Source organism: Chenopodium album, chromosome 16 (genome assembly GCF_948465745.1).
Source record: "Chenopodium album chromosome 16, dcCheAlbu1.1, whole genome shotgun sequence".
NCBI lineage: Eukaryota > Viridiplantae > Streptophyta > Magnoliopsida > Caryophyllales > Amaranthaceae > Chenopodium > Chenopodium album.
This window is the reverse complement of record NC_137849.1, coordinates 41,089,926-41,113,810: the sequence shown is the minus strand read 5'-3', so window position 1 is coordinate 41,113,810 and position 23,885 is coordinate 41,089,926. Positions and strand designations below refer to the sequence as shown.

Genomic DNA, 23,885 nt, shown 5'->3' with positions numbered 1-23,885 from the left:
TTCTCAAGAAGCTTCCATACTTGTGTTGCTCCTTGTTGTGAGCCACTCAAATACTTGGCTTGCACCTTCGATGCTTCTAGACGAGTATGCGTCGCACGAACCCAATATCAAAACACTCGGAACCGTGGCAACATCTCTTAAAATATGTGAGAGTATAAAACATATTTTCCTTGACCTTAATTATCAGTTTAAGCTTTTGGTTGAGATGATCCACAAATATGGTATCAGAGCCAGCGTGACACAAATGTCATGAATTCGAATATCATCCACCCCCATTTTCAAGTGGAATATTAAGTGCTAGGTATGAGGTGAGCCCATACTGCATCCACATTTCAAGCCTAACGGGGTTTCGTGTGGGGGGGGGCGTGATAAAGTATAAAACGTATTTATGGGCCTCAACTATTAGGTTAAACTTTTGGTTGAGATGGTTTACTAACAATATGTTCCATATGACTAAAATTCTGCCAAAGCCAACCATCCTCAAAGAGAATACAACTCGTATTACACACTTATATCCCTTTTCAATAAATTCTCTAAAAACCGACATTTTACATACTTTGCATAGTTTTTAATTAATAAATTTCCGAATTCCAAAAATTGTCCTAACATTACCATCATTAGAAGATTTAGAACTATCAATCTCACACAATATATCCATCGATTCATCCACCCACCCACATGATCTATCGTTGGAGTGACACCATTGTTGTTTTAGTAGCCGACTCACTCCTCATTAGTCATTACTCATCACTTACTCCTCAATTCAATGATTTCAATCTCTCCCTCATTATGCCACGTAATACTCTTCCTCCGTATACGTTACACTGAATCTGCCCCTTTTTAAAAAACCGACTAACGGCTACATTTCTCCTTTTTTTCAAATTCTCTTTCCCCCAAATCCCTCTTATTCCTTTTGGATTCTTCCCTCTTTCTCTCTCTTCTCTCTTTGTTTCAATTTCCCTCCATTTGCAGGAAATCTTCGATCTTCAAAACCCAAGAATTTACCCCCAATTTGATTAGGGTTTTGCAAGATCAAGAATGGAACTTCCTCAAGAACTCGATGATTTCATCAAAAATTCAATCGACCATACTATGGGACTTTCTTTACCCAATGAATGCCTCAAATTGAAGGTTCAATCGCTTGAAACATCAAATCATGTTCTTCGGAATCAGTATTTAAGTCTACTCTCGAAATTGAAGCAGAAAGAACAAGCCCTTGAACTTGCTAAGGTTTGTTTTACGATTTTTCCCTTTTTTTTTTTGTGGTTTAGGGTTTTTGTTTCTGGGTTTTGATTGAAATTCTGGGTTTTGATTTGGAATTCTGGGTTTTTGTAGGGTGAAGCGTGTATGAATGCCCAAGCAATCAAGAAATTTGTGGAGGAAAATCAGAAATTGGCGGCTGAATGTTCGAATTTAGCGAATCAGTGTTCGAAATTGGAGAGAGAATGTTCGCTTTACGATCACGATCGCGAGGCATTAATGGAGTTCGGCAATGAGGCAGATGAGAGAGCGAAAGAAGCTGAAGTTAGGGTTAGTGAATTGGATGAAGAATTGAAGCAGATTACTGAAGAAGTTAATTACTACAAGCATCAATGTGAGATCCTTTCGGTGAGCATTTAAGTTTTTTTGCGCTTATTTTATTTGATTTTGTGTGTATAATTTAATTGCTAAGTTTTGTTGTAGGGTTTGATTGTTTTTAATCTGTAATGTTTCTGATAGTGCTATTATTAAATGGACTGTAGAATTTATAATTTTAGTAAAGAAGAAACCTTGGTTGGGTTTTGGTGTAAATCTTGCTGGATGTAATTTTTGTGATTCTTACATTGTGTAATTTATTAATGTAGTGCAAGAATGATGTCGTTAGTTTGGAGTAAACCTTCAAAGTGATGTTCTTATGTGTGGTCATTGCCAATTAGTGGTGTGCCCTTGGTCCAATTTGCTTAGTTGTTTCAGGTTTTATACAATTTTTTTAGTTGTTACATTCTCGTACACTTCGTAGTTGCTGTTATACATTGGTCAATTGGACTTCAGTGGAGGTCAATCAATTTGTGGTAATAATTCTTACATTGTGTACTTTATTAATGTAGTGCAAGAATGATGTTGTTAGTTTGGAGTAAATCTTCAAAGGGATGTCTTGATGCGTGGTCAGTGCCACTAAGTGGTGTGCCCTTGGTTCATTTTGCTTAGTTGTTTCGGGTTTTATACAATTTTCTTAGTTGTTATGTTCGCGTACATTTTGTAGTTGCTATTATACATTGGTCAATTGGACTTAAGTGGATGTCATTCAATGTGTGGTAATAATGCAACCTTCATTTTTTTCATTTGAGTGGAAGGGACTGTTTTTGACCTTGTTATTTGTGTTGGATGGTCTGCTTTGTTGTATACTTCTGCGGATCACATCCTTCTCTATGTGTCCATTAGCTTCTTGTGTTTTTTTAAGATAGGTATTTTTAGTCACTGAGTAGACTTAAGAAATTATCATTCTTTTAAGTGTTATCAAGAAATATCTTGACATAGAGATGAGCAAGTCAATTTGGTAAAATTCAACATTGATTTTACATTTTCTGTGAATCATAGTATACATTCGGATTATATGGAAGATCACTCCTTTTTGCGGAATATTGGTACTCAAAATACTCAAAGAAACGAGATCCTTCGTTCTTCTTTTGCTGCTTCTCTAATAAGTGGCACATAACTACTGATGCTAGATACATAATTGGATATACAGCTACCAGAATGTTTTAGAGTGTAGCTGCACTGCTGCAGTATACCTGATGTCAATAAAGATGCAATTTTGAATGTTTTGTTAAATGACATTCTTTGACACTGAATTTTGTCTTATTGAAATTAGAATGTGATGAATAAGGATGTGTGTTGGCTACATGATATCTGTAATGTGAGAATTTAATTAGGTTTATACTGATCGCAAGATGCTTTAGGTAGTAAGTGGGAAATTCCCACACTTTGTGGAACCCATGTTTAGTTTGATGGTAATTTGCTAAACTGATCCGTAGCAGAATAATCATGAGTTAATTGTTGGCAAGTACTAACTTCATCAGAACATTTATTTTTCTGAAGGTTGATTCATCTAAGGATGATGGCTCATTGACTGAGCAAAAATTACTTAACACACTGGTTGCTAGTTTAGTAAACAAAAATGAAGTGGCGAAGACAGCATCAGCATTTCTGGAGGCTAATAATGGGGTTGAAACATGTCATGCATTGCTCAACATGTGGAATAGGTGAGCCTTCACAGTTTTGGCTCACGACATTGGTTACAGTTGTATATGTTCTGTGGCTGCACTTAATCTAGTTTTCACTGTCCTGACTTACTCTCTTTGGTGAATCTCTCTATTTGACAGTTTGAGACCAGAAACCCTAAATATACTCTCATTGGCTGCTCATGTACGGACTCTGCAGAAGGACAAGGAACATTTAACAATCAATCTACACAGAGCTGAAGAAGAGGTAAGGAACTAAGGACGTCATAATAATATGAAGTATTTGTATATTTTTTTCTTTGGAATTCTTAACTGGTCTGCATGAGATCCTAGGGTTTTTTTTTTTTTTATGATGTTTACTGTATTGCTCCCTGTGTAGGTGAGGGTGCTATTTGAGGAAAATCATGTCTTGGATGATGAAAACAAAAGGCTGCTGAAGTTGTATAAATCTGAGAAGAAACATGCTAATTCAGGAGGGAAACATGATAGCAGTGCTAAAACTAAGGTAAGAGATAAGCTGTACTCTTATGCCGTTACTCAACAATCAAAGTAAGAAATTTGATCAGAAGATCTCATGCAGCCGTATTTGAATATTTTGCAGAACAATAAAAGAAAAACCAGCCCTGTGATGAGTAGTCCAGTTGACCGGAAGATTGATTTTAATGATATTGATAACCTTCGCTGTCCTCTTTCACCACTTAAAGAAAACTCACCGGGCTCCAAATCCCATAAGATGTGATTGCAGTAGCAGCACCAACAACAGCAACAAAAACAACAGTTGTAGATTGTTGAGTAGCACATAGAAATCTGAACATGTAAACTCTCACCAATGCTGTAATTCATAGCGCTTCTAACACCACAATTCGAATTGAATTCTTGATCTTAGAAAGCTTATAAACATGTTTGTAAAAACTGATTACTAATTAGAGAAAGCTGCTTTCTCTTTCATCGATTTTCTGATGTATGATTCATTCTATCATATAACAGCAGATTGTCAAAACGCTGTTATTTGTTTTTTTCCATTTGAAGCTGCAAATCTTCAAGGTAAGGTGCCCCTTGATAGCCAACATTCTATATTATCCTCATGTGCCACTAAATTACAAATCCTCACCTATCTATTTACCTGAAAGAGGGAGCCGCTAAGGGGTATGGAAAAAAAAAAAATTATAAGAAGAGCTAATGAAGATATTTAAGCTCCAACAATAACACAAGTAATACTAAGGGTCTGTTTTGATTGACGGAACTAAACTGAATATTTTATGAAAGAAAGAAATTAAGAACTGAAATAAACTGAAAATAATATGAAGAGAACAAGCCCTAAATGAATTTGAAATATTATTTGGTAATGCCTTTTCTTATACTAGTACGGAGTACTAAATAAATTACTTATAATTAAACAAGTAGAGCTGACAAATGTGTCATGTAATGTAGGGTCGTACTCGTGTTGTGTTTGAAGATAAACGGGTTGGAAAATATCACCACTATTCCAACATATTTATTTAAATAAACGTGTTAATTCATATGATCATACCTATTAGAAACTCTTGACACTAATCATATTACTTCGTACCCTGTAATTCATGTTAGTTTCAAGTTTAAAAATCTCAATACCTACTCAGCCTATATATAATTAAACATGTAGTGTCATACTGTCATGTTAATAATTTAATCTAAAATAAGTCATAAACCCTTGACACTAATTCTATACTTTTTTCTATGATTGGTTCATCGTTTAGTCATATTGTGTTAACTTTTGCCAGCTCTAAACAGATTATCAAATTTTAATATAAGTAAGATCTGACTCAATCGACTTCTTTATTTATTTTTCGAGCTTTATCAGTCAAATGAGATACTTTTTTTTTTTTTTTTTTTTTTGGAAGAAAGCAGAAAATGAGATGATTAATTTGGGAAGAATGAGCATTTATAGAGTTTTTGCATAAAAAAGAAATCTTTAACTTCCTTATCCACTATCCTTCTTCCTCTTTACCCAGAAAACTCACTCACTAACCAAAAAATGGCGCAACTCAATTCTCTGTGCTTCGCTTCACCAATAACCTCTTTCTCTCTCCTCGAACCCCATTCTTTCTCCCCTTTTCCTTCTCTTTCTCTCTCCTCTACTAAACCCTCTTTCCCCTCTCTCCGCCGCAATTCCCGCCTCACCCACATTTCCCCTTCTTCTTCTTCTTCTGCAACTCTCGCCATTGAAAACCCATCTTCAGAATCCCCAGAAAAAGAGATATGTCCCACCAGATTGCTGGCTTCAAACGTCCCTTGGACATCAACTGCTGATGAAATTCGTGCTTTGTTTCAGAACTATGGCACTGTTATCGATGTTGAGGTTATCTTTTTAATACCCTTTGATTTTTTTTTTAATTGTTCTTCATTTTTTATTTTCTGGGTTTTAATTTTGGGATTAATTGAGGGACTTTATTTTTTGGGTTTTGATTGAAGTTGCCGATGCATAATAAAGCGAGGAATAGGGGATTGGCATTTGTCGAAATGGGTTCTGAGGAAGAAGCTGCTCAAGCTCTTGCTAAGCTCGAAGCTTTTGTAAGAAACACTGTTATTGTGACCTAATTTTTTTTTTTTCACTTAATTGTGAATAAAGTTTAAATTGTGGATGAAGTGTTGAGGTGAAAGACAAAATTGTGAAGAACTTACAGTTTTGGGTTATATTAGGGTTTAACTTTTCTTAGCATTATTTTAACTTGTCTTGATGAAGTAATCCAATGCAATTTTGGGAGTTGTCTTGACAAAACTGGTTAATTTTATTCACATTTTTTTTTTCAAGTAAGGGTTGATCAATTGCAATCAGTCTTTAATAATGAACTTGTAATGTTATTACAAGTATGTTATAGCATTAGCCATTAGGATATAATCTTATTTGATACTCCGTATTGTGAAAATATCAAAAAGGTCATGGATTAATTTGTTTAGAGTGATGTCGTCTTTCGTAGCTATGGGCGCCTGGGCGGACCTACAACTCTACTAGGCCTTCATGGTGAGTATTGAGTAGCCAACTGTGTCCCCGTTATTTCAAAAATTAACTAACTTCAAGTAATCTGAGAAGGGAAAAGAATTTTTCATTAATTTTGAATTCTTAAATGTTTCAAATAAACTGAAGGACTGAAGGTACAACTTTTGATGGTAGAGGAGTATTGTTTTGCATCCCTGTCTTAACTTTCTCAATCTGCCAAGGAAGTTATAGTTGCTGTCTTGATAATAAGAAGAGTCATTGTTATTGGAGATTGCTTATTTTGGTTTTGGTTTCTTTCATATGGTATATTGACAAACATGGATGTCCTATTATACTGAACTTGAAATGTTAATACGAGTATGTTATAGCATTAGGATACATTCATTGCGAGTAAATGAGATAACTCGATTTATGATGTTTCCATGAATGTGTTTGTATTTGTGATGGAACTTTAGAACACCACAGATTAAACATGTTGTCCTATTCCACTAATTGCTGTTCAGTGTTGGCGTCCTTCGTTGTTAAGTCCTTTCAGCTTTCTTATCCTGGCCTATGTGGTTATACCTATAGCTCTTTTCAAAGTTCCTAACTTCAGCTTGTGATATTATGATAGATCTTCATGCATGCTGTTTTGCAGGAGTATGAAGGTCGAACTCTAAGGCTAGCTTATGCTACGCCAAAGAAGACGAAAGCATCTCCTCTTGTGCAACCTAAGCCACCTGTTGTGTACAACCTGTTTGTGGCAAATTTACCTTATCTTACAAGGTCTAAAGACCTTAAGGAGTTTTTTCAGTCTGGTGGTAGTGAAGTTGTTAAAGCTGAGGTCATATTTAATGAAAACCCTAGAAAATCATCTGGATATGGATTTGCTTCTTTTAAGACTAAGAAAGAAGCCGATGATGCCCTCACTACTTTTGATGGGAAGGTATTACTCAGTATTGTTATTGTATCTCTTAGCTACATCTATTAGTTTCACACATGTTTCCTCCCTCCCTCCCATCTTTCTTTCTTTCTTTCTTTAATTAACCTTCGTATTGAATTCTTTTTACTCCTGAATGTTGGTTTCGTTTTGCAGGAGCTGAATGACTCCTTTTTTACATTAAGGTAGTAATGAAAACTTATGGAAAAAACACATTATTAGAGTAGAAATGGAATTTAATTGTCTTCCCCCGAATGACTCCTTTTTTACACTAAACATATCTATCATCAGGTGATCAGGGGTATTGGCATGGGACTTCTTTACAAAAATACATACTTCCTCATTCCAAATTAGATGACACACTTTGATTTTGTGCACTTTTCACATAACTTTGACTTCATTTTGTAATTTCCGATTGAGAAAAATATAGTCATGTTAGGTCTTGTTAGTTTCATCTCAACATCTATTTTTTAAAAATCAAATTTTTTAAATTTTTGCTAATATGTAATCGCATTAGAAAGTATGCAAACATGCCTAAGTGAAAACTTGAATCAGACTAGCACGTAGCAATAGATTCGTAAAACTTGAATCAGAATTGAATTCCCTCCCAGAGGATGGGGAAGACCAGCCTGATGATTCTCATGATTCAGAGCAAACAGAGACAGTTGATAACTTGTAATAATGAAGAATTGGAGGCACTATCAATTTTGTGTTTGCGTCAACTCTCTTGTTGAGAAGGTAAGCTCATAACTGAATGCTTCAAAAATAATATATAGATGTCATTCAAGTGCAAACCTTTTCCTCGATAACTTGATTGATATTCTATTGCCTTTTGCTTTCATTATCCTTGTTTTATTTTAGTTCTTTTAGCATATTTTCTAGTTTCTTTTTACTAGACATCTCCCTTTCCTACCATGGGTTTGATTGGTTTACTTGCTACTTTACCGGTTCTACCACCCCCCCCCCCCCCCCTTCCTCCTCCTCCTCCCCCTTAGTTCTGATTGGGTTCAGAAACACTAGAACCTCTTATCCACAAATTCAGTCATGCCAAGGGTACACCATTCTTAGCTGTTATGCCAATTATTAAATCACCTTGAGCTTTTTTATACATTAGTCTATTTGTGCCAATAATTATGAGCTTAAAGCATATCTGGGGTAATGATTGACTAAACAGAATTTCTTATGGAGATGGGATAGGGTCATATGATCAAGAGGAAGAAAAATAAACTGGGAAAATGGTTTGTTGGGAGATTGCATCATTGGCATGTGGGTAACCTGCCCAATGATGGTAGGTAAATAAAACAATGCATGCATAGTTAGTCTAAACATGGGTTTTGTTGGGAAGTTTGGATAGTTTGTGTTTTCATATATTGGCAAGTCCTGAATGAGGTATTGAACTGAATTATGGTATGCTAATACCTGTTGCGGTTGGGGCTATAAATTGGTCCTTTGTCATTTATGTCCTAAGCTCCTGGTGGTCAAGTGTTCAGTGTTGAGGTCTTGAGGATGTCTTAGTAACTGTAGAGATTGTTTGCCTGCCTTGTTACTTCATTAGTGTCCCATTAGATGAGACTGGGAGTTTTAGCAATTGAATTTTGCTATTCTGGAACCAGCAACTTCAATGGAACCAAGCAGGATATCTTTGGAGACTGTTTAGGAGAATTTTGTCAAGAAATTATTCCACTCATATATAAGGGAATATCAAGGAAATTGTGCTCTATATCCGTGTCTTGTGTCATTTATAGTCTTGATTTGTGAAGCAAAATGTTTTCTCCCTGTTTTTCCCTTAGATACTTTATTGGCTCTAGAAAGTATTTTATAGCTTGAGTGCATTAAAGATAGGTGTTGGTATAATATCTTCTGTACTATACTACTTCGTATTATGTATAACCTATATGCATTCAGGAGATGTGGAGAAATTGCTTTAGCTTTAGAGCCAGAGAAGTTTCTCTGTTATTTAGATTAGACTTTCTGAAGTTGTTTGAAAAGGGCCTTCCAATAATGATCTATGGCCTTTACCTGTGGCAACTTATTCATGATCAAGTGCTATCTGTTAGGCTATCCCTTCTTCAATTATTCTCGAAATCGTTTGGTGTCAGTTTTTAGTTGTGGTAATGATAGTTAATATATGCAAATTAATAGAGAAAGTTCTATGTCTATGTCCATCGTAATGATTGTCTACTCTTGAATGATTCCATTTCTTCAATTTTATTACCATCCATTAAGGTAGTAATGAAAACTTATGGAAAAAACACATTATTAGAGTAGAAATGGAATTTAATTGTCTTCCCCCGAATGACTCCTTTTTTACACTAAACATATCTATCATCAGGTGATCAGGGGTATTGGCATGGGACTTCTTTACAAAAATACATACTTCCTCATTCCAAATTAGATGACACACTTTGATTTTGTGCACTTTTCACATAACTTTGACTTCATTTTGTAATTTCCGATTGAGAAAAATATAGTCATGTTAGGTCTTGTTAGTTTCATCTCAACATCTATTTTTTAAAAATCAAATTTTTTAAATTTTTGCTAATATGTAATCGCATTAGAAAGTATGCAAACATGCCTAAGTGAAACGTGTCATCTAATATAAAACGGATGAAGGCCCTGTTCTTTTGAGTTTCTGGCAGGGCAGAGCAGAGCAAATTTCAGCACAGCAGAGCAGATTTCCTTATTATTATTATTATTATTATTACTACTACTACTACTACTACTACTACTACTACTATAACTATTATTAATATTATCACATTATTATTATAATTATTAAATATTATTATTAAATATTAATTATTATTTTTATTTTTATTAAAAATTAATAATTAGTGTTATATTTAAATATTAGTTATTATCTTTAAATATTAATTTATATTATAAAAAATCAATTATTATTATTATTAATATTATTAATAATAAGCATTATTATTACTATTATTGTCATTTTTTTTTGAGAAAATATTATTATCATTATTACTTTTACTATTATTATTATTATTTATTATTATTATTATCAATAAATATTAATTATTATTTTAATTATTAAATATTAATTATTTATTATTTATTATTAAATATTAATTTTTAATAATATTATTATTATTAAATATTATTTATTTATTAATTATTATTATTAAATATTAATTTTTATTATTATTATTAAATATTAATTATTTATTGTTGTTATTATTAAATATTAATTTTTAATATTATTATTATTATTATTAAGTATTAATTATTTATTATTATTATGAAATATTTATTATTATTATTATAATAATGATTCAATATTAATTATTATTATTATTAAATATTAATTATTAATTATTTATTGTTGTTATTATTAAATATTAATTTTTAATAATATTATTGTTATTAAATATTAATTATTTATTATTATTATGAGATATTTATTATTATTATAATAATGATTCAATATTAATTATTATTATTATTTTTAAATATTAATTATTTATTGTTATTATTAAATATTTATTATTATAATAATAATTCAATATTAATTATTATTATTATTATTAAATATTTATTATTATTATTAAATATTAATTATTATTATAATAATTCAATATTAAGTATTATTTTTAAGCAGAGTAGGGAAGGGCTGGGCAGAGCAGAGTAGAGCAGATTTCAACAAAGCAGAACAGCTCTAAAGAACGGGGCGAAGTAATATAGATTACCAGTACTGCCAATTATTACTTACTGGCTACTACCAAACAGACCACTCGGGCTCTCATGGATGTCACATATGGCTTTTGATTTTTTGAAGATGGCATCTGTCAATGCCAATTCGTGTTTAAGGGTCCATAACCCTTGATGGTATTTGTGTATGCTTCTTTTTGTTGAGATCCGTCATCTTGTCTTCTATGATTCACATTATATAACTTATATTTGTGGTTGTGCATGCTTCTCTTTGTTGAGGTCTTCTATCTTGGGATTCTTGTCTAGTATGAGTCAAATAGGTATAACTTAAGGCCTCTAAGCAATCGATCTTGGTTTGGTGTTATTAATGATTCCAATGGCCATTGAGTAACCCTGAAAAAAATGTCAGTCGTTCTGGCCAGCTTTTTCCCATTGAGAGGATGGCAAGGCTTGGGGTATAGGCTTGTAGGGGTCACTTCATTTTTGCATTGCATGTCATATGTGACTTTAATTGCTAGTTTTTTGGAAAACTTTGGGATCTTATGACATGCAGGTATCTGATTCGTTAGTCATGGCCTTTGCTGGAGTTTGGTTATGGAGACCTGTAATGTTAAAGTAATATAGAGACTACAAGTTTTCCAGATAGTAGTCTCACAGTCATGAGTTGTGAACTTTGGAAGTCTGTCAATACCTTTTGGTGTCCTGTATTATTAATGATTAAGAAAGTGACAAACCTGGGCCAAGCTCAATAGACTGGCAGCCAAAGCAGCTTCTTACGTTTTCTGCAATGCTTATCTTGGATATCACACTCTAGCAAACCCAAGCTATCGCCCATGATGCTCTGTAAAAATTCCGGGAAAATATTTCAATTGATTTAGAATATTTAGCAGAAATGTGTTACAATATATATACTAGCTTGTAAACTTGGAGATTGAGCAAACGACTAAATACTATTAAGAAACTTATATACTCTAGAATACAGTAAACACTGTAAGGAAACAAATAACTAAATTCCTAAACCAATCAAACTACAAAAAATCAGACACACAATATGTTTCCATCCTATAAAGATTCCCCTTGCTTTTGGACTTGATCCTCGAGTCCTCGAGGAATGCCTTTCTTGTGCTTATCTTTAGAGTAGTGAGTTAGTGACCTAAAGGAATTCTCATCTGGTTTTGACATGAAATTATTCATGTATCATGATGACTTCTGCATTTTTCTTGTATCACAAAGATCATAGAAATTTAATTTTGTTGCACATCAATTTGTGATTGCAAGCTACATACAAATCTGACTTGTTTTGTATGTTATGTTGCAAGCCTTTTGGTCATAAGCCTTCTAGTTTTAAAAATTCACATTTTCTAGTTTTGAGCATCGTTGCTTTTGTTTCTTTTCATACCTAGGTTTTAATTCCATAGTGTGATCTTTCTAGTACACCTCAGGGTGATGCTAATGGCCAGTATAAAGTCTGGACGCCCCAATCTTTAGGAGAAAACATGAAGAACAACTGCTTGTTTGTTGATGGGACAAAAGGTTAATGGGAAGGAATAAGCTCCTTATCCTAGACTTCTAGAGTCAGATATATTGTATGTTACGTCTCCTGTTGCAAAGTATGTTACCTTTGAGGCCAAGTATTACCCTGTTGCATCTCTTGTTGTGAAGTACCTGGAGGTCTAGTGTGTTGCATCTGTTGATGCTTTATCAAAAAACTAAACACTAAAACCTTTGATGCAGGCTGTCATTTGATGATGTAAAGCTTATAGTGTCTGACTGAATGGATTACTAAGAGGACAAGGTTAAGCAGTATATTGGATTTTAGCATTATGGCGCTTACATACAGAGCTTGGAAGTTCCTCATACATTGTGCTCAATGGTCGCTCTGCTTCCCCTGACTATGTGCACTGAAATGTGCTGAGTACATGATCAAATGCTTATAATTACAGTTAAACATAACATTATGTGGATGCATTACAGCCATAAATAGCATACTGCGTGTTTGCAGTTAAGTACCAAAATCATCCCTGTAAAGCCCTGTATTTTGTAAATTGGTCTAACTGCTGTAACATATGTCACTGCTTGAGCAAGGATTAGAGTGTTATCGACCCAAATAAATTGGGGGGTACTTTGACAGCAATTGTAGGCTTTGTAGCACTGTATCTTTTGCCCTCGTTACAATAGATGCTTTTTGAATAAATTCTGCTCACTAGATTCACTGATATTTTCATTGTTATACTTTGAAGGGTTTTTTTTAATGTTGGATCTTGAAAGGTTGCGGTTAAAAGTTGGAAAAATGACATCAATATGAATAACGGCCGAAGTTATTGAGCTTAGAATGAAGCAAACAATTGGTACAAAGTGAGTACTAGACTACTTGTCCGAGATTTTGAAAGTCTGTAAGCCTGATAACCTGGTCTAAAACAATAAATGCTTCGTATGTTGCTTGGTGATTAAGTTGGATAAAAACAAGATTAGTGTTAGGTTGGTGATGAAAAATCAAAGCATGAGTAGGAAAACCAAGACAAGCAATTGAAGCAACCCACTACTCGTTAACGAACATTAGTAAACGCAACTATGATTAAATCATGGAGCTAAGACTCATGTAGTAGGTCCCATTGGGCTTAAATTTGGATACATTATACCCACGAAGAATATGTATAAACAGTTTGGTAAAGTGGGCTGGGGTTGTCAAATTTCGACGTCCCAAACCCATGTGATGATGTGAGCTTGTGTATTGCTTTTAATTGAAGCATGTAGACTTGCACTTATTGAGTTATTGTGGTGTTACAAAATATGTCCTTCGTTCCTCTATTGTTGCACAATGTATACTTTAGCATTATTCATACACTTTTCTGTAAACATAAACTGTGATTTACGATGCCCCCCTACCATCACATGAGTTTTCAATACCAATTCTCGATATCTTGAAAATGTCCGATTTCTTGTATATTGCTTTTACATTTGACGGTTAGACATTTTTAGACTTGGCAAGGATATGCATCAGGGGCTTTCCAGGGTTTCAAAATGGCACTAGGTAGCCTGCTTGGTGCCCGGAACCATCTCATCGATGTCTTGAGCTCTTGACCCACCCATTTTTAGCATGTGTTAAGAACCCTTGCCTTGCCCGCCTTATTGCCTTGAGTTGGTCTTGCCTTGCCTTGACCTTGTCTTGGCTTGGCTAAGACGGCAAGACACTACCCTTGATTGTCAAAATAGGTGTACTAAGGATGAGATATTTTTATGCCTTGTGTTGTGCACATCTTCACCCCTTACCTAGGCGCAGCGTGCCTTGACTTGGGCAGCAACACCCAATTCCCATGCCTTGGACGGACTTGGCTTAGGCATCAGCATCAGCTCTCCAAGGGCCTATTATCTCTTCCAAGCCAACTAGGGTTACAGCAAGCGTAAGTACATACAATGTCAATTCATCCCCTCCTAATAAATGGAAGGTGTATTATGTTAAACATTAAGCCCTATCATTTATTCCTTACCAGGAAGTATATATTACATGCATGTGCATATCCAGATAGCAAGTTCACTTTCTTAATATTTGATCTGAAAGATGAATTCCCAACTTGATGGAATAGAATCTCGTTTATATCAATGTCTTTCTCTTCTATGCACGAACACAATAAAGGGGCCATAACATCAAATTCTACAAAGTTACCTCTAAAATAACACGTAAGGTGATTTAGAGGTGACTCGACATGATGTTTTTGTATCCGTGGAAGAAAACAAAATTACAAAAATATTATTAACACATATTTAAGCAACAACTGAATTGGACTGATTTATCGAAATGAGCGTGATAATTAAAGTCCATCCCCCAACAGATTTTCCATACTATCCTTGGAAAATATTAAGGGTGATAGATGCTGGCTTTTGAAGCAAACAGTCTTTTCCCTTTTGAATTGAAATTTCTTTTTTCTTTTGCTCTTTGAAATCATTTCCATAAATCGTTAACTTATCAATGCATGTAAAAGTCTATTAGTGATTTAAGAACTTCTCTAACAGTAAAAATGAGGTAATTAGCTGCTTTAGTAATCAAAATCAAGACCTACTTCACCATGTAATTACTTGGTCGATCTTAATTAGTATTCTTAGCTATATCAACTATCAAGTCATATATCTTCACCAAACTTTCTATTTCCTTATCATGGCCTGACAATTCAACAATAATATTCTTCGATTGATATTCACTTCCATCCAAAAATATAAAATTCAAACATCTCAATTTGGATCAAACGGTTTCACACTAAAGTAATATATTTCGTAGTTTCGTAGAAAGTCACAAAGACAGTCTTTTATCAAAATTTTGCATGACGAACAAAACAAAATTATAAGTTGTATTTACTTAATAACTTAATATTGCTTTGGTTTATAAAATTAGGGCATTATATATGCAAAATTTGCCCCCCTTGGTCCCTGAACTATTTATTTTTCTATTAATAGTTTGTAACAAATGTCTAGCAAATCATACAATAAGATTAGTAGTACTATCAATAAGCATGTGATTCTAAACGTAACCTAAGAGTACAACTTTCTTTATCCTAGTATTTTTTTGGTATTATTGGTCTTAATTGACAGATACAAGTAGAATTTAATGTACTTTTATGGTAATGATTGAGTACCTTTAAGTCTATAAAGAGAGGAGTAAATCTTAAGTAAACCAAAACACTTACCTAATAATCATATTAATAGTTTTCCACTAATATATAAACCACCATAAACCATATCTCTATTGTACAAAAAATGTTAGCTTGTCTACCATAATCTCTATAATCTTTCACTCTATATTAATTCTATGAACATGATAATGATGGGCAGAAATTTGGCTTGGATTGTGTTAGTGGTGCTATGCTTGGCAGTGCGAAGCTTAGCAACCGTGTACACTGTGGGTGACTCGAGTGGATGGACAATTGGGGTTGATTATGGCACTTGGGCTGCTTCTAAGACATTCGTCGTTGGTGATAGCCTAGGTGAGTTTCTCCTCATTTTCTCCTTACATTAGCTCTAAATCAAAGGTTTTTAGTTAGCATGATCAAAATTATAAACTCATCAAAATTATAAACTCGTATGTATATCATCTTAAATCACATAAGAGGTGCCAATTTATAAAGTTTATTTTTACAAATTAGACAACGATTGTACGTAGTGACTAGTTTGTTAACATGGAATGTACGTGTTTTCTAATAGGCTGATGATTGAACAAAAATACTGTCTAACTATTACTATTATCAAGAGTTATTCTGTAAAATTGTGCCATACTCATGATTCCTATATATATTCTTAAACTAAATGACTACATTATATAATTATCAAATTCCAAGAATCTCCAAAATGATGGAGCATATATAAATTATATAGATATATACTTGTATATGATTAATTATTACAACTATTGTCAGAAAATTTTTTATTTGTCACATAGATCAAAAGGAATCTATTTGTTTATTATTTATTATCAATAAATTTGATGATATAAATTAAAGTTGGGGACAAATTGGATGCATGACAGTGTTCAATTATGGAAGTGGACACACAGTGGATGAAGTAAAGCAAAGTGACTACAAAACATGCACAATTGGGAATTCAATTAGCACTGACAACAAAGGCACTACTTCAATTCTACTCCAAACTCCTGGGACACATTTTTTTATTTGTGCTATTTTAGGGCATTGTGGTAGTGGTATGAAACTTTCTGTTAATGTTTTAGCTTCTGCTGCTCCTTCTTCTTCTCCTACTACTGCTGCTCCTTCCACTACTAGTACTCCTACCACCACCACCGGTGTCTACCCCACCACCGCCTCCGGTACCATGCCGTATATGATCCCAGATTCGGCCTCGTCTTTGAGGAGTATTACTAGCTCTATTCAAGGTGGCCTTGTTTTGTTTGTGGTTGTTTTAGTTCATTTTGTTCTGTTTTTGTGATTTTAATGTGTATTTAATTTTTGTTGGTTCTTATAGCCAGGTTAGAGGCAGTGCTTTTCTATTTTTAGTTAAGTAATTACTTTATTGTAAGATATTTTCATGTGCGGATGTGCCTAAAAAAATAAATAATTGTATACTTCTTTTAGATGGAAATATTTGTTAAATTTATTAAGAAAAAGGTATGATTAGTTTGTTGATCATGTGTTCCTCATATATGCACTAGCCTAGACCAATGACCATCTAAGATTAAATAATTAAGATTACCAATAAGGCTCATGAATGATTTTTTCTTTTTATGATCTCACGAGTGGTGTAAATATAAGAAATACGTAATTTTTATTTCAATTTACTGTTATAATAATAAGTTCAGTTGAGTTTAAAATAACTAATTAACCTGTTTTTGAATTTGATCATTTTAATAAACTTGTGTAACGTGAACTTATATTTTCAGAATTAATTAAAATGAAGGTAAATAAAACAAATGCTAGCTAGCTAGTAAAGTAGTGACTAGTGAGGTACTAAATTTAGAAAGTATGGAGTAGATAGTCTATTATTATGAGACACACTGTAATTTTGAACTCTGTTTTAATTTAATTAAAAGGATAAACGCACAATTATTTTCCAAGAAAACATCAAGAGGTTTTCAGGTCTACTTTATTGTTGAAATCTCATTTTCAAATGTTTGGAAACATAAGCATCAGCAAAACTGATGCAAACTTCAATTTGCCTATAATTGACCCTGTCTTTCACATCAATAATATTGATACCATATCATAGAAAAATCAGTATGACAACTATATGTTAACGTGCAATTAACGTATCGTATCACTTTTTATATAATTGTACATGTACTTGTCAACTCGTGGTAATGTGGTATTATCTGTGACAATAAATATAGTTCATCCCTAAACATGTGTTTACATTATAAGTTTAAGTACAATACCACTCAGTGACAATTTATAGGGACAAAAAAAAAATGAAATTTGAGGATGTAAATATAAGTCAGTTAATATTTTTTTTTGGTGTTTAGAGAGCCACAAGGGCGGGGGTGAGAATCGATCCCAAGATCTCTTTAGAATCGGGAGGAAAGCTCTAACCACTTGAGCTATCCCTCACTCTCTATAACTCAGCTAACATGATATGACCTATACTTCCACTAAATCTAGAGATTAGAGGGCTACAAGAAAAGTATAACAAAAAAATGGAGTTAGGGAATTTCCCCAACTCATATATGAAGCCCTCTAAAGGAGAAAATAATTGAGAGACTCCAAAAACATGTCTACATAAAAGACATTTTAACCCTAAAGAATATACTCCTATTCTTTGGTCGCATTTATTGTGAGAGTTTTTTGAGTCAAATAATGTAAGAAATAAAGGGTACAAAGAGTATAAAATTGATGTTCTCCTTTGACAAGCAAAGACTCGTACTCAGGTAATGCCTCACCCGAGCAATAACAAGTTACATGGCGTTAAAAATAGTGTTAATACACTTTATCGGTGGGAATCCGTTATCCTATCTAATCTCGAAGTCTTAGCCTGAATAGGCCTAAGGGCCTGTTTTCTTCAACTTAATTTTAGTTCATTTCAGCTCCAATCAGTTCAGTTCAGTTTAGCTCCTAATTTCCTTCTTTCATAAACAATTCATTTCATCTCTATTTAGTTCAGTTCAGTTTAGCCCAATCAGTTCAATTCAAAAAATCAAAACAGGCCCTAAGTTGATCAGGCTCAACTAAGCTTACCAGCTTACCCCATAATCTGATGTTAAGCCTATTTAGTGTACTTGGGCCGAAAATACGAGCCCTTATCTAGTTAGGTTGTATATATACTTGTGAATACCTTAATACGATAGACAGAAAATCTATTCACTCTAATTTGACATGGTATCGGAGCCTCTATACTCTAAACCCTAAAAAAAAAAAAATCTCTAATCTCTGATTTCTAATCACTACTCTGCTCTAATCTCTATTACTCTATCGATCAATTATCAATGGGAGACGAAGGTAAACTTGATCCTTCTTCACCTTTTTACCTTGGTGCCGGGGATCAGCCTGGTAATTTGATTACCCATGTGGTGTTGAAGGGCGAAAATTATCTTGCGTGGTCGAGGGCCATGACTCTATCCTTGAAATCTAGGAGGAAGTATGGGTTTGTTGATGGAACCATTACCAAACCGACAGAGAAGAAGAAGTTGCTGGACTGGGACACGATTAATTCTATGCTTGTTTCGTGGGTTTTGAGAGTTGTTGACCCGAAACTTGCGGCATCAATTCCTTACTTTGAAGAGGCGAAAAAATTATGGGATTATTTGGAATCTCGATTTTGTGTGGCTGATGGGATGCGCTTACAGCAATTAAGGGCTTCCATCACAAGCTGCAAACAGGGGAAGAACGTCTCTGTTGAAGAATACTATACCCAATTGATGGGTTACTTTGATGATTTAGCCCGTCTCAAGCCTCCACATGGCTGTACATGTGGAAATTGCTCCTGTAATGTGGCTGCCTCGTACGAACTTGATAAGGAGGAAGAAAAATTGCATCAATTTCTTGTTGGCATTGATGATGATTTATATGCCATGGTGAGAACGAATTTGCTCTCTCAACAACCTCCTGCTACCTTAGATCGCGCGTATTAAGCGTTTCTTCAAGAGGAACGTTCGCGTGCAATTGATCGTAGCCATCAAACCTCTGCCGAAAGGGTGGATGCACATGTGTTTGCTCTTCCAAGTGATCGAAAGCCCTTTCAATCGACTACTCGTGTGGATAAGTCGAAGCTCTTTTGCACTCATTGTAAGCGTTCGGGACATGAGAATTCGGGGTGTTTTATGCTCCATGGTTACCCCGAGTGGTGGGTAGAGAAATATGGGAAGAAGGGGGCTGCACCTACGGGGCAGCAGTCTTGGAAGACCTCTGCCGCACCTCCTGCTTCATCCTCGAAGCCTGCTGCTGCTGTCGTTGATCACCACAAGCCCACGGCTCGTGCCAATGCCGTGGGCAGCCCTCTTGCTGCCTCTGTTCTGCCTTCACAGGACACCCTTTCTGCTTTGTCTGAGCTCCAACCCGAGCATGTTTGGATGCTATTGAATATGGTAAATAATCACCAACAAGACAAGATGACCGGTGAGTCTTTTTCTTTATCTTGGATTGTGGATACCGGAGCTTCACATCATGTTACTGGTGATGATTCTTGTTTGATGGACGTACATTCTATTTCTCCTTGCCCTGTGGGTCTCCCGGATGGTGCCCATGCTATGGCTATGAAGGAGGGGCGAGTTTATTTGGCGGATGGAATTATTCTTGAGAATGTTTTATTTGTCCCAAAATTAAATTGCAATTTAATTTCGGTGTCTAAAATGATTGATGATTCACATTGTTTTGTCCGATTCACTGACTCTTTATGTGCTATACAAGACCAACACTCGGGGAGCCTGATTGGAGCCGGTGAACGGATAGATGGAATATATTATTTCCGGCGAATTCCTAAGGCATGTACGGTGACAAATCCAGCGGTTTCTACATTTGAATTATGGCATCGTCGTATGGGACATCCGTCGGACAATATAGTCAAGTTAGTGCCTGCTCTTAGTGGTAGTTCTAGTAGTAATTTTTTGAATAAAGCTTGTACTATTTGCCCGCAAGCGAAACAATCACGGGATAGTTTTCCTATTAGTGATAGTAGAGCTAGTCGTATTTTTAAATTAATTCATTGTGATTTATGGGGATCATATAAGACACCGTCTACTTGTGGTGCGCACTATTTTTTTACTATTGTGGATGATTTTTCGAGAGGTGTTTAGGTTTATTTATTGAATGACAAAACTGAAGTCTATTCTGCTTTTTGCTCCTTCTTTGCTATGATTAAATGTCAATTTGATGTCTCTGTAAAATGTGTGCGGAGTGATAATGGTACGGAATTTAAAACCATGCTTCCTTATTTTGATGCAAATGGTATCCTGTTTCAAATCTCGTGTGTTGGCACACCTCAACAAAATGGGAGGGTAGAGCGAAAACACCAACATATCCTTAATGTGAGTCGAGCTTTAATGTTTCAAGGCAACTTGCCGATAGCTTTTTGGGGAGAGTGTGTACTTGGGGCGGTTTATTTGATTAATCGTACTCCATCTCGTTTGTTAGCCAATAAAACCCCATATGAACTTCTCTTTGGCAAGCTACCTAATTTTGATGTGATAAGGGTGTTTGGGTGTCTTTGTTTTGCTCATAATAAAAAAGCCAAGGGTGACAAATTCGCTCATAGGAGTAGAAAATGTGTATTCTTGGGATATCCTCATGGGAAGAAAGGTTGGAAGGTGTATGACTTAGAGACGGGTGATATTTTTGTTTCACGAGATGTTAAGTTTCATGAAAATGAATTTCCTTTTATGCTTGATGATCACTCAAATGGTTCCTCTACTAATGCACCCGAAAGAGTGGAAAATGGCATTGATGTTGATTTTTTGGATGACCTTGAGCACGTCTTAGAAATTGGTGATGCCTCCGTTGAACATGCCTCACATCCCAGCAGCCCCGCCAATTCTGCCAAGGGGTCTGCTGCTGCCAGCTCGGGGTCTGCTGCCTCGGATATGGCTGCTAGCAGCAGCACGGGGGACGCTGCCACCTTGGGGGAACCTGCTGCCCCTGGGACTGCTGGGAGCGGGACAGTCCGCAGCTCACCCGTGGCTCCCAGGCAGATCCCACCCCTTTTGCCGCTGCTATTACGGACACTTCCTCTCATGATTTAGGACGTGGACAACGTCCTAGGAACCCTCCGAATTGGCACAAGGATTATGTCGCTCATGCTATTACTAGTCCATCTATCTCCTCCAGTTCATCGCCTTCTTCATGCTCCTCAGGTACTCCCTATCCTTTAGCACATTTTGTGAATTGTGATAAATTTTCTGTGCGACATCGTGTATTTATTGCAGCTGTGGATACTGTGGTAGAGCCACGAAATTTCAAAGAGGCCATGAAAGATGCAGGGTGGAGAGATGCAATGCAGAAAGAAATATCTGCATTAGAAAATAATCAAACATGGGTAAAGGAAAAATTACCTCCAGGGAAGAAAGCTCTTGGTTGCAGATGGGTTTACAAAGTTAAGCTTAATTCTGACGACACTATTGAGAGGTTGAAGGCCCGTCTCGTTATTTTTGGTAATCATCAGGTTGAGGGTATTGATTATAACGAGACATTTGCTCCCGTTGCTAAAATGGTCACTGTTCGTGCATTTCTGGCTGTTGCTGCTGCGAAAAATTGGGAATTGCACCAGATGGACGTTCACAATGCATTTCTTCACGGTGATCTTGATGAGGAGGTTTATATGACACCCCCGCCTGGTTTTCATGGCACTCAACCAGGTTTGGTGTGTCGCCTTCTTAAGTCCTTGTATGGTCTCCGGCAAGCGCCTCGGTGTTGGTTCTCTAAGTTGGCTACTTCTCTGAAAAGGTACGGTTTTATACAATCGTACTCTGATTATTCTCTATTTACTCTGCAATCGGGTACTATCCAACTTAGTGTTCTAGTGTATGCTGATGATTTAATAATCTCTGGTAATGATTCTTCTGCTATTTCACAATTCAAATCATACTTGAGTGCATGTTTTCATATGAAAGATTTGGGTGTGTTGAAGTATTTTCTTGGCATTGAGGTAGCACGTAGTCCGGAGGGCATATTTTTGTGTCAACGGAAATATTCTCTTGATATTATTGCAAAGTCTGGTTTACTTGGTGCACGTCCGGCAGGTACTCCTATTGAGCAAAATCATACTCTGGCAAAATCAGAGACTCCTCATTTTGCAGAGCCTGAAATGTATCGACGTCTTGTGGGTCGTCTGATTTACTTGTCTTTTACTAGACCAGATTTGGCATATACTGTTCATATTTTGTCACAATTTATGCAACAACCTCGTCAGGATCATTGGGAAGCAGCTCTGCGTGCAGTTCGCTACTTGAAGGGTTGTCCGGGTCAAGGGATACTATTGAGCTCTGCTTGTAATTTACATTTGACAGGTTGGTGTGATTCCGATTGGGCTAGTTGTCCTTTGACAAGACGTTCGATCACTGGTTGGTTTGTATCTCTGGGTGATTCACCTATTTCTTGGAAAACCAAGAAACAGGACACGGTTGCTAAGTCGTCATCAGAAGCGGAATATCGCTCAATGTCTAAGGCCACCGATGAGTTAAAATGGTTGAAGGCCTTGCTTCTTAGTTTGGGAGTTTCGCATCGTCGTGCGATGAGTTTATTCTGCGACAGTCAATCGGCATGTATATTGCGCAGAATCCGGTGTTTCATGAGCGTACTAAGCACATTGAAGTTGATTGTCATTATGTTCGTGATGCGATTCAGGATGGTACTATTAGTCCATCATATGTGAAAACTACCGACCAATTAGCTGATATATTCACTAAAGCTTTAGGCAAAACCCAATTTATGTATTTACTTGGCAAGTTGGGCATTTGTGATTTGCATGCTCCAACTTGAGGGGGTGTTAAGCCTATTTAGTGTACTTGGGCCGAAGATACGAGCCCTTATCTAGTTAGGTTGTATATATACTTGTGAATACCTTAATACGATAGACAGAAAATCTATTCACTCTGATTTGACATCTGAGCTCCATTTTAAGGCAAATGTTCGTTCACATCCATTTTGCATCACTTTTATGTTATTTATCCTTGACTTTGATATCTTCTGATAATTGTGGGCGTCCAAAAATGAGTAAATAGACCCACGGACATAGGAAGACGTCTGTGTGAGCCCAACAAGCTTGACACGCGCAGTGGGACACCAAACATGTGCTCGGTCAATTCCCCACCTTCACTGTAATATGTTCACCCTTCATCTTATGCTTCTAGTTGCCCCTTTGTGCTTGCCCCTATCCCATAACAACTCTTTTTTTTTTTTTTATCAAATTTTGGTAATTTTACTGTATTTTACAAGTGATTTAATTTGTTGTAACTTTAATGTTTCACACATCGCTAGTTTACCAATTGTCACATCCGGCGTCGTGTGTGAACGTGTAATGGTCCCACAAAAAAACTTTGATTTGTTGTATGTAAACATAAAATTTAAATTCGAATAAACCTCTATTGCATAATTTGACGTCGCTACAACAATGTACTCCGTAAAACATTTGAAAATCAAGTTCTTGGTTCATTAATAGAGCTTACAGCTTCCAACCACATTGT

The 23,885-nt window shown here is 35.6% G+C and overlaps 3 protein-coding genes across 3 annotated transcripts; all 3 read left to right on the top strand.

Annotated features, from left to right (window-relative positions):
- Positions 1-829: 829 nt before the first annotated feature.
- Positions 830-4,116, top strand: LOC145585340 (uncharacterized). Its single transcript, XM_081642046.1, has 6 exons — positions 830-1,230; positions 1,336-1,608; positions 3,079-3,242; positions 3,363-3,468; positions 3,601-3,726; positions 3,823-4,116. The coding sequence occupies exons 1-6, from the start codon at positions 1,039-1,041 to the stop codon at positions 3,958-3,960; spliced, it is 999 nt and encodes a 332-aa protein (XP_081498172.1). The 5' UTR covers positions 830-1,038; the 3' UTR covers positions 3,961-4,116.
- Positions 4,117-5,159: 1,043 nt separating this feature from the next.
- On the top strand, positions 5,160-7,321 carry LOC145586528 (28 kDa ribonucleoprotein, chloroplastic-like). Its single transcript, XM_081643378.1, has 4 exons — positions 5,160-5,559; positions 5,673-5,771; positions 6,836-7,123; positions 7,274-7,321. Exons 1-4 carry the CDS (start codon positions 5,236-5,238, stop codon positions 7,304-7,306), a joined length of 744 nt encoding a protein of 247 aa, XP_081499504.1. The 5' UTR covers positions 5,160-5,235; the 3' UTR covers positions 7,307-7,321.
- Positions 7,322-15,553: 8,232 nt separating this feature from the next.
- On the top strand, positions 15,554-16,965 carry LOC145585338 (blue copper protein-like). The gene is made up of 2 exons (XM_081642045.1): positions 15,554-15,759; positions 16,299-16,965. The coding sequence occupies exons 1-2, from the start codon at positions 15,585-15,587 to the stop codon at positions 16,709-16,711; spliced, it is 588 nt and encodes a 195-aa protein (XP_081498171.1). The 5' UTR covers positions 15,554-15,584; the 3' UTR covers positions 16,712-16,965.
- The last annotated feature ends 6,920 nt before the right edge of the window (positions 16,966-23,885 follow it).